Consider the following 12189-nt stretch of genomic DNA (forward strand, 5'->3'; position numbering starts at 1 on the left):
CATTGGGAGACAGGAGAACGGTAGAGAGAGGAGGAAGGAGGAGAGCAGTGGTAGTGGAGGTGTGTGTGTGTGTTTGTGTGTGTGGGGGGGGGAGGAGGAGCAGAGGTCTCTTAACCTTGTGCGACGGGCCGTGTGCTTGTAAATAAACATCAGCCTGAGATTATTCCGAACACGAAGGCCCAGACTGTGGGGCCCCGGGGTCAGAGTGGGCCCATACCTGGCTCTGTCACACACACACGAAAACAGACGCATATATTTTGGATGAAATCAATTTTTTTTTAAAACAAGCATGAATGCATCTAAACACACTCAACCGAACACACAGACACACACAAATGTAATGTGACAAAAGCACACAAAGACATACACACAATCTACCAAGACAAAAGTGGATTTTAAGAAAGACAATATGCAAACTACTAAAGCACACACACACACACACACACACACACACACACACACACACACACACACACACACACACACACACACACACACACACACACACACACACACACACACACACACACACACACACACACACACACACACACACACACACACACACACACACACACACACACACACTAGTGATGATAAGGTTGGGCAACAGGAAGCTGATATATTTGGACATGGGTGTGGGCTCCACATGACCCTCTGCAGATTGTACTTCATACCGCAGCTACTGTACATGACTGGAGGACCAACCCGTTGAACTAAATACACTCGCAGGGCGCGAACACTATCACCAAGGAGACCGCTGCTTGTGTCCCATGTGAAACCAAGTCAACGAAGACGCCAGCGAAGACTCTATTGGAACTGGTTGTACCTTTGATGCGCTGCAGGTGGAGTGACAGATGTAGTTATTTAAGTCCTGAACCAATGTGAGGTCAAAGGTCAGGGATGTCGTATGTGTACCGTAATTTGTAATTTTGGGCTATGCTAAATAAACTGAATTAAATTGACTAAGTAAACAGGGGTGAGGCGGAATTAGGAAAAGGGTGCCGTCAACAAGTGGTGTGCACCAACCAGTTGTTACTGGTTTTACGTTGCTGGGCTGCCGTCAAAACTAAAACTCTCAAACTCATAAGAAAGAATACACTGAGAACCTAAAAATGATTTAGTTATAAATGCGGCATATTTCTTTGTTACGGATAAAACACACACACACACGCACACACACACACACACATACGCACACACACCTCACTTTACAAGGACTTAAAGAACCAACACCACACAATGAAGAAGAGGTGTTCAAGGAGACAAAGAGGGGGGAAATAAAATGTGGCGCTGCGACAGAGAGACAGAGAGAGGTGTCTGCACCGATATCCTTAAGACTGCCGAGTGGGTTGTGCAAGGTTTTTTTTGCGAGGGTTTCGTGGTGAATTCATTTCATCAGACGGACATTTTCTCCACTGACGAGACGTTCTGCGGAACCGTGAAAAATATCTGATTGAAAAATGCTAAGATTTTCAAAGGCAATAAAACACCTCAACCCTGGAGAAGAACACACAAGCTGTACACCCACACACACACACACACATCGGGCAGGCAGGCATGCACGTACACACACACGCACATACCTACAGGCACATGCAGATATACAAACATTAGTGCACCGCAGCCTAAAACTGTCTCTGTGTTGATTTTTCTGGGCTCCTAAATCTGGTTTGGGGGCAGAGACGGTGCCCACTCCATTCTTTTATGCCACGCAGCAGGTTTTCTGTGGTTCTAAAGCAGGTGTGTCCAACTCATTTCCACCGTGGGCCCCATCAGCATCACGTTGCCCTCAAAGGGCCGGGTGTATCTAACACTGTATAATTGTAACTACTCCCGAACATATTGTTAAATAACCGTCTTTACATATTGCTTATTCGAATGTAAAAATATTGTACATGCATTTATATAAATATAAACATACATGAATCCTGGATGTTTATCACAATGCTTTTGACTTAAAATGTTGATTGGCACTTATTGTCTAATTTCAAGACTCTTAAGGTCCCAAAATGTTATAAAAATAAATAAAAATCCATCAAAAGTGGATCAAGCGAGACCAACAACAGAAAACCTCTTCATGTGTATTGCTGTGCTTACTGTTCGATGCCGGGGGAGAGGTAGAGTTTTGGAAAGACTTGGGTGGCCTCAGCATCCTCAAAGCTCACAGAGAGAAGAGCCACATCCTCTCCAGGGTCCACCGCCGTGTCCTGAGGAAGACAAAGACCGGCTGTTAATGCTACTGACCATCTACAGGCCGATCACCGACATGAAGCGAGGGCGTGTTTACATAGCCACGGCTTCACTGCCTCCCACACTGCGTTGGGATGGTTCAGAGTTACGGACTGAGATGAACCAGTTTGTAGGAGGTCAACACGTTTGAAGGCATCACAGAAAGAAAAAAAATACAAAAATAAGCTTCCTCTGTTGCTGAACTTCTTTGTTTTGCTGCAGCAGTTTGAGAGCCCATCAGAGTTCTTAAAAAATAAGTCATGTGTAACTTTTGGAATTTCAAGTTTTGGAGTTAAAACCCCAAATGTGGATTTGATCCAAGATCCAACAGGACCGAGAATCGAAACGAAGGTTAAGATCGGTTTCAAACCCAAACCCCGGGATCACACACTCGTGTGTGTGTGTGTGTGTGTGTGCACAACAAGTGTGTGCAAGTCCCAAAATCTTGAGGGAGATGGAGAAGAGGAAAGACAGCAGAAGAAACATCTGTTCCGTTTCATGCCACATTAGCTTCAACAGCTGCACTGTGCGGCAGAGCTGATGACTGGGAGCACCAATCAAATCATGTGTGAGATGGATGCAGAAGGCCACCCGGAGCGGCTCGCCGAGAACCTCGTCTGTCTCCCCGAGGTTCGAATTTCTCCCTCTGTGAAGTTTCCCCTCGAGCGTGGCTACTTCTCAGGCACTGTCATTAGCGCAATTCCACATCATATACCATTCTGCCCCCCCCCCCCTCCCCGGCGGCGTTAATCAAATGTCTCACAGATGGTTTGAACTCATCCATTTGTTATAATCGCTCCCTGCCGTGGTGAGAGGAAATCTGACCACCACACACATGATGGACGGAGGCTCCACGCGACCAGTTTGCAGCCTCAAACGTGATCGGGCTCATTAACTGATTACACACACACATACAGACACACACACACTCTGCTGATTGCAAGAAAATAAACTGACCGTTAGTTTGAGGAAAGAAACACGGCTGAGTGGGCGGGAAAATAAATTCCTTCACTGCACATTTCCTCGCCAAGCGGAGTGGAATTAATTGTTTCCGCATGTAATCCAATGACTTTGACCGTCATTTCTTGCATGGGATACAGATACAGATATATGGGGACCTTGAATAAGAAACAGTTGTTGAATCCACGGCGCATTAAGACTTGAGCCCGTGCAGCTCTGCTGACTGTCATGCAGTCGGACTCGCCGTGGCACAGAAGACAGCGGGGGAGGGGGGGGGGGGAGGGGCATCCAAAAGTGTCGCCCGATGGAATCAGCTCACATCAATACGGTGTGCATCAGTACACAAGAACTGCCTCTGCATCCCGCAGCAGTGCTCGCGGCTTCTGCCCGCAGACGATATGGGACAGATGGGAACAGGCATGGGGGGGGGGGGGGGCTATGGGAAAAGATTGTTTTGCTCCAGTTTGTAGCTGTCCAGTCCCATTCTCGTCCTCAAAAGGTGATTTAATGGATGCTCTCTTCGGACTGGGACGGAGTCAACAGACAGATGAGAGCCAACGGGAAGGTGAGAGGAGCCAGGAGAGGAACAAAGGGCACAGTGCAGTGCTCAGTGGCCCCGAGTGGGCTGGATTACGGGCGCTGTTGAAAAAGGAGTCTTCTTTTGTGGAGTGATTCAGACTCAACTCATCCCAGCAGACAGCAAAGGGCTGGCACAAGTCAGATTGCATCAAACAAACAAACACAAACTAAAGGCAGACCCTTTAACTTTGAGCGAACGCCATTCTAAACAATGTGCTGCGCAAATGTGGATGGGAATATTATTTGACCTTGTTTAGTTAAGTGTTGCCATACATCAAACTTTACATGTTTATTTCACAAACTTAACTCTTATATAAAACTGGTGAGGAGCACATACACACTGTCAGCCATATTTGATCACAGTAATCGCGTCTTGTGTATGAGCATAAAACAAAATATCATTTAAACAAGAGTAAGAATCTACAGCCACATTATTGGTTCTGTGAGGCTGTAAATAAAGTAGTACTAATACAGCCACAAAACTAAACTTTGAGAAGTAAGTAGTTAGAAGTTATGAAATGATGTTCACCACCTAAGTTTCACCATCTTCACCATCTTCATCTAACACGTTAGCCTGCTCATATTTAATAATGAGCAGAAAAAACACAAGGTGCAGCCAGGGATGGATTAACGAACGGGCCTACCGGGCCCAGGCCCAGGGGCCCATGAGCTCAGGGGGCCCCTAAGCCAGAGCCTCCGCGCGTGACGTCGCTGTTATTGTCATTGTATTGATATGAATATGATGATATGACACGATGCGCCGTAGCCGGTATATGCTAGGCTGAAGTCATTCATGTCAGTAACAGGGCCCCAATAGTCCTACTCAGGGATGGATTACCGAACGAGCCTACCGGCACCAGGGGCCCATGAGCTCAGGGGGCCCCTAAGCCAGAGCCTCTGCGTGAAGTCGCTGTTATTAACTTTATATTGATATGATGATATGACACGATGCGCCATAGCCGGTATATGCTAGGCTTAAGTCATTCATGTCATGGTCATATAATTCGCGTTATGTTGTCTGCTCAGCTCCGGTATCGTTGTTCCATACGGACTGTTTTGTTAGCGATGTTTAAAAGACAAATGTAAATTTCATTTTATTTGTTAAACTTTTTTTTTTGCGCGGGGGGGGGGGGGGTCTTAATCCGTCCATGGGTGCAGCTGATGGGGATGAGTTTGTCTGGTAGAAACCAAAATACTGGACACATTAAAATTGTACCTAGTGAATGGGTGCTGTCTAGACATTAACCCGTTAACTCTCCTAAAACGGTCATGGTTAAAATGATACATTAACTTCCAATAGTTAAGGTCAGGCATTGACCTCTAATAGTTAAGGTTAGGCATTGACTTCTAATGGTTACGGTAAGGCTTTGACCTCTAATTTGTAAGGTTAGGCATTGACCTCTAATGGTTACGGTAAGGCTTTGACCTCTAATTTTTAAGGTAAGGCATTGACCTCTAATAGTTAAGGTTAGGCATTGACCTCTAATGGTTACGGTAAGGCTTTGACCTCTAATTTTTAAGGTTAGGCATTGACCTCTAATGGTTACGGTAAGGCTTTGACCTCTAATTTTTAAGGTAAGGCATTGACCTCTAATAGTTAAGGTTAGGCATTGACCTAATGGTTACGGTAAGGCTTTGACCTCTAATTTTTAAGGTTAGGCATTGACCTCTAATGGTTACGGTCAGGCTTTGACCTCTAATTTTTAAGGTAAGGCATTGACCTCTAAAGGTTAAGGTAAGGCATTGACCTCTAATAGTTAAGGTTAGGCATTGACCTCTAAAAGTTAAGGTTAGGTATTGACCTCTAAAAGTTAAGGTTAGGCATTGACCTCTAATGGTTACGGTAAGGCTTTGACCTCTAATTTTTAAGGTAAGGCATTGACCTCTAAAAGTTAAGGTTAGGCATTGACCTCTAATGGTTACGGTAAGGCTTTGACCTCTAATTTTTAAGGTTAGGCATTGACCTCTAATGGTTACGGTCAGGCTTTGACCTCTAATTTTTAAGGTAAGGCATTGACCTCTAAAGGTTAAGGTAAGGCATTGACCTCTAAAAGTTAAGGTTAGGCATTGACCTCTAAAAGTTAAGGTTAGGCATTGACCTCTAAAAGTTAAGGTTAGGCATTGACCTCTAATGGTTACGGTAAGGCTTTGACCTCTAATAGTTAAGGTAAGGCATTGACCTCTAAAGGTTAAGGTAAGGCATTGACCTCTAATAGTGATGGTAAGGCATTCAACAATTGGCCAATAATTGTGGGACTGACCAACTGACAAATGCATTTATTACACTTTTCTAAATTGAGACTTGGTGAAAGAACATCAGTCAGTGAGAAAACTTTGACTAAACTTTGGGTGATGAACAGTTTCATTAGAGTCTCAGAGAAATAGAGACAGGAGTCATTTGCGATTGTCTATTTTCTGCATTTTAAAAAGAAAATGCTTAAAAAACAACAGAGTGAAACACGTACAGTATGTTCATCTCTGAAGCTCTTTGCACTGCTCACATTTCATTATCCCATTTTATGGCCAAAAACTAAAAAGTTTTCCGTGCTCCTTGAAGTGGCGTGTTTAAAGTAAATTAAAGTGTAGAGGGGCAATACAAATGCTTTACTTGACAGCTGGTTTGGGTTATGGAATACACAGTGTGCTGAAGTGGTGTCCTCGTGCGGTGGTAGTTTGGAGAAAAACTCTCTCATGTTTTTCTTCTACCGGAAAAAACTTTGCAAATCCTATCCAGGAAGTAGTGAAAAGATAGCCTAATGAGAACAGAAAATGACCTTTTAACCTACCTGACTTGGAACCATTACTGTAATTGAAACAGACGAGCTCTTTTCTGTGTAATGAAATAAAAGCCCCGAAATGGCCGTTAATGTTTCCGTGCACATACACATGTCTTAAGCCCTTTTAATCAAATACACTGGAGGGCAACTGCTCCTTGCTTGTGTAAAGAGTTAGTCGAGAAGCAGCTTTAAAAAAAGAAAAGAAGATCCGCTCAACAGGCCACAGGCAGGACCTTAATGAAGAGACTTCTTCATTGGTAAGTAATGAGCACTAAAAAGACCTCGGTCAGAGGGTGGGGGTCCTGCAGGGGGCGGTGGTTGGATGTTAAAGCAGTATTTACTCCATGCCCCTGGGGGGGGGGGGGGGGGATGTGACCCAACTGCTCAAGGACTGGATTTAAGAAAGTGGGCGAGGAGTGTGCGTGGACATCAAGGTTAGAGGGTGCCTCCGAGTCAAACACTTTCACGTGGCCGCCACCACCACCACCACCACCCACCACCACCACCCTCCGTCCTCCTTCAGACACACGGGTGCATGAACACACACAGACGCACGTCTTCCCCGTGTCTCCCGATGCCCCGGCCTCTGGCGTCTCCTCTGTGTCGCATGTGACAGGTTGGAGATGTGACAGCTGTCCTCATGCCAGACCAAGTCTGGCCAAAGTCAACACACACAACACACACACACACACACACACTCATCTACAAACGCTACACGGGGGGGCTCCACTGCGGGGCTGGTACGGAGGAGGTAAGGGCACTCTGTCCGCCTTCTCCGCCCAACTTTAAATGTCATGCCTAACGTAATGGGGCGACTTGACTGACAACAGGGTTGTTGTGCAAGGACGTGTCCAGCTTCTAGGCGAGCGGCGTAAAGTGCCCTTGTCCATGTGCTGGACACACAATGAGTATTGAACATTGGCCCGGTTGGTACGGTTCATTCATTTCATGTGAAAGCTGTCAATTGAATACTAATGCAGACCAAACAACTTGACAGAGAGTGCTTGAGAAGGTGTGTGTGGGTCAGCTTCCTGCTGGACTCTGGTGCAGTTAGGTATAGGAACCAGTGACTGGTACACATACTTAGTTCTGGTAATATGAACGTTGGGATGCACAACAAGTATCAAGCTCAACTTTTCTTGAGAAATGTTCTAGGTGGCGTGAAACACATCATTGTTCGTGTAATCTTTATTATTTTGACTTCTTCAGTACGCTTTTTTTCCTTTGGTCGCCTGCTGCTTCTGCATTCATTCGGCTACAGAAGACTTCCAACCATCAAACAAATCGGCTCTCTGAGCAACTTCAATTTGACTTACGATAAATAAATAATTCAGAAATTCCTCGAGTTAACCTTTTCGCGTAACATCTCGTTATCGATTCAGGTGTTTGTCAAAAATAAATAATCAAATAATGCCTCCAGATAAAAACAGAAACAAATTTACATTTATTGCCATTCTTAAAAAATGAAAAAAAACATTTCAATGTCCTGTAAGACATCACATAGCAGCACTGAAATCTATCTTCCACATTCAATGTCGAGAGCCTTGAAACACAACCGTCGGCCAACACAACGTGCAAAATAATACTTTGGACCCTCCAACGAAACGAAGTGAATGCATCTCTGACGTACTGGTCATCTTTGTGCCAGCATTCTCATAAGTTTGCCGGAGACTTGCGCCGTCGCAGCCCGAGGGCGGCGCCGGGTATGCACAGGGTCACGGTGGCAGCTGCCAAAATGTCTCATTGCGTGACATGAAACGTTCTGATTGAGAAAGAGAGTCGAGGATATTGCTCCTCATGATGTGGAGCTGCTGCTGCTTGTGGGGAGAGGGTGAGCAGAGATGTGGAACCCCAAATGGACACGCGTGTCCAAGAGGACCGAGCGTCCTCTTGCGTAACATCTGGCCGTTCCCACGCTTGTGCCGCTCTTCCTTGAACTCTCCGTTCCAACGAACCCTCCGCTCACGCTTAGAGTCGACTGTAAGAAAGCCCAACAGACAATTAACCGGAGGACTTTGCGTCGCCCACATAGTCGCACCTCGTGCCGAGCGCTCAGCATTTGGCACGAGGACAATAGGCGAGAGATTGCAGAGCACACGTGCTCCACCTGCAACCGTGGAGGTGGAGCAGGACGCTGCTGCTGCTGCGGAGGCTTTGTGCACGGGGCGGCTTGCAAACCGAAGAAGAGGAACACGCTGGTGTGCGTGCCTCTCTCTGTGGAGCATGCAAGTCTTGATGGGGGGCGGCAACACATGCCAACCTTCCAGAATGTTCCCACGTTAATTGGTTTACAGCCATGAAGCATGCAGCACGAAGCGCGTTGCAGACGAGGGCAAAGATTCACCCACGCAATTCAGATTTAAGATTTGGCCAATTGAGTGTTGCGTGGTTCCCATTAATAGTTCTCAAGTGAATGAGGCATTGATGGATATAGAGCAGAGCAGGGGTCACTAACGGGCAGACTGCGCGCCGGGAAACCGAGAGATGATTGATAATTATTCGTTTTCAAAAGCTTTCCGTTATAATTCCAGCCATAAGAGAAGATAATGTATTTATTATTACAGTACATGTTATTCTTAATTATATTAATCCTTTATTTAATTTAGAGTCAGTTGTTGACTACATAGAACTGTTGGCTACTTCAATACACATGGCACAAAGTCATAGAACGCAAATGTGACATGATTGTGATGTTCTGGACCTTTGCCCGAGGAAATTCACTCCAACTGAACCTCAGTGAAATTTAGTTGAATACCCTGATATAGAAGGTAAAGCAGAAATGTTGACATTATTTTCTCTCAAATTAACAAAGTATGATATCTTGCAAAAGGTTATCGAGTTATCTTTCTTATATTTTTCCCCACAAGTGATCAGTGAATCACAACTACTTAGGCTTACAAAAAGATTGGTGGGCTGGACCCGAATATTTGACTATTTGAATATCCATTTGATTCCACGTCTTACATACTAATCATAACGCAGACATGTTTCTAGGTGGAAGTACAAACAGTGAATAAGAACAGCCTGCTGACGTACGTGTGATAGAACAATCTCAACTGAGAACAGCATGATGGTTGGCACACGCTTTCAAAAAGAAAATGTTCGCAGCTGTGTTTCCAATGTCAAGCAGGTATATCAGCCCGGCGCCAATAACGCAGAGGTTCATGTGAATCAACAACCAGTTAGTTAGTCGTGGGAAGTGAGGGGACTAAATAGTAACTTTAATTAAGAACAGCAGCTGCAATTTTTTTTGTTTCAGTTTCAGAGGGCCAAACCGTCTCAGTTATTGACTTCATTGAAAGACACAAAGATTCACAAATGCGTACGGAACAATTCACAAATATATTTAATTTACAAATTACACAAATGCACGCAGAACGATTCACATGTGATTTGTTGAAAATGAGGGCGACATCTGATTGGCTACAGATAGGTCTGTTGAGAAAAACGTATTTGCGAATCGAGCCACGGCAGAGGAGTCTCAAAAACACACAAACAAATGTGTTGCGCTATATAGCTGCCGGGGGACGTTTTAGGATGCACTGAGCACCTATCTCCTCTTTTTTCTCTCCTTAGGGATGAATTTTCATCTCTCAATCACACGTTACTAATTCTGCTTTCTCCCCGGAGTCCTTTTGACTTCACGTCTCATGGGGTCATCGGACCCTATGAGACGACATAGATCCTATTTGCCTGATGGATCATCGAGGTCTGGGTCGTGGAATTCCTGCTACCGACTCCGCCACTGCCCTGTTGAGACTCCGCCCACTGTTGAGACTCCGCCCACTCCTCCTCCCCACCGCCATCTGCCTGATGGATCGTGGAGGTCTCCATCGTGGAATATGCCTACTATGAACTATTCATACACTCTGTCATATCCATTGAATGTATTTTAACTCTAAATCTGTCCTTCTGTACACATTACATCTATTGCATCTGTCCATCCTGGAGAGGGATCCTCCTCTGTTGCTCTCCTGAAGGTTTCTTCCCTTTTTCCCCCCTGAAGGGTTATTTGGGAGTTTTTCCTGGTCCGATGTGAGGTTCTGGGGCAGGGATGTCTATGTGTACAGATTGTAAAGCACTCCGAGACAAATTTGTAATTTGTGAAATTGGGCTATACAAATAAACTGAATTGAATTAAATTGTTGCGATCCACAAACAAAACAAATCGTAATTTATTCATGTGTGCATTGGAATGTATTTGTGAACCGTTCTGCGTGCATTTGTAAATCGAATATATTTGTGAATTGTTCTGTGCGCATTTGTGAGTCTTTGTGTTTGCATTTGTGAGTCTCTCTGGGTGCGTTTACAATTATTGAGACTGATCTGACCCCAAAGACCATGGACCAGTCAAACGGGCCCTGCAGTCCAGCACAACAGAAACAAAAGAAGCTGCAACAAATGGAAACAAGTCACAAGTGCAGCGTGTTGCAAAATACCTCAACAGTGGTGTCTCCACCCCAACATCCCACTCGCTTTAGCCTCCGCTGCTTGGAAATGAGACACCTATTACTGAGTCATAGTCACGGGACGGAAACACAGCTCAGTGCAACCAGCTGGGGGCCGGGTGCACCACGAGCCTATAGTGCAACCAGCTGGGGGCCGGGTGCACCACGAGCCTTTAGCGGGGACTTAATGCAACGAACAGCTGAGAGCACAGCGCGCTGCGATGATGCAAAGTCGCCTCAAAAGTTTGGATCCAACAGATGAGATTAGTTTGTTTTTCATAGTTTTCACCGTTTGCGACAATAACTGTCAGATGCCGGCCAACGCAGGCGTCACTGCGTCACTCTCGCGAGCCGATCGTAATTTCACCGAAACGCGAGTCATGTGTGCGTCTGTGGCCAATTGTCACCGATAGTGTGTCACAAATAGCATGTCACCGCAGTGATCTGGCCTTCGCAGTACTGCCTGTGCGAACCTCCAGTGTGTGTGTGTGTTTGTGTGTGTGTGTGTGTGTGTGACGCTCGGGGCCTGGAAGCCACAAGGGTGACTCAATGCATGTGGGTCACAGCGTGCCTGTGTGTTTCCAGAGACGACCGAATGCACGTATGCTGACGACACAACGCGGTGACCTACAAGTCAAATGCCACATGACTTCTCGACCTTTGTGGTGACGGCATCGTGTGTGTGACCGCTTCAATCTCAAATTACTTTTTTTCTTTCTTCCCCCTCCCAGTTTTGTGTGACCAGAGGTCACGTGTAAAAAGCAACACAAGCTCTCGCCTGCAAACCTTCTTGTGAAAAAAGGCCTGAGTTGGAGCGGAGGGCCGAACGCACTGGGTCGCTCATTGTGGCATTTTCTGGGGGGTGATGATTGTAATTGGATTAATATTGCTTCACTGGCAGTGTTGCAGGGTGTTTTTGTCAGTTAATGAGACTAATCCGGTCATTTGAACCGCTGCAGCCGCTTTACTCCTATTTGGGGACTGATGGGACGTCGGGCCTAAAGAGCCGTGAAATAAAGCCATTTACTGCCTATTGGTCCATGGCATGTGAGGAAGGAATAGATTTTCTTCGTCTAGCTTGAAAATGTTCCCCGTTTGAAGGCATTCATCAATTTAACGTCAACCTTAAATACAACGCTTCACGCATTTCTAACTACTGAGAGGTGTTGCTGAATGAAGCTGCGTGAATATAA

At 45.5% G+C, this 12189-nt stretch overlaps 1 protein-coding gene across 3 annotated transcripts in view; it reads right to left on the reverse strand.

The window, feature by feature from the left end:
- babam2 (BRISC and BRCA1 A complex member 2) overlaps positions 1-12189 on the reverse strand; it is a 92987-nt gene that overhangs the window by 28357 nt on the left and 52441 nt on the right. For all 3 annotated transcript variants that reach the window (XM_056426318.1, XM_056426320.1, XM_056426321.1), the window contains exon 7: positions 2101-2210. In XM_056426318.1, coding sequence (XP_056282293.1) covers positions 2101-2210 — 110 coding nt within the window. The remainder of the gene's footprint in view (positions 1-2100; positions 2211-12189) is intronic.

The sequence above is a fragment of the Pseudoliparis swirei genome, chromosome 11 (assembly GCF_029220125.1).
Source record: "Pseudoliparis swirei isolate HS2019 ecotype Mariana Trench chromosome 11, NWPU_hadal_v1, whole genome shotgun sequence".
In the NCBI taxonomy this organism is placed as follows: Eukaryota; Metazoa; Chordata; class Actinopteri; order Perciformes; family Liparidae; genus Pseudoliparis; species Pseudoliparis swirei.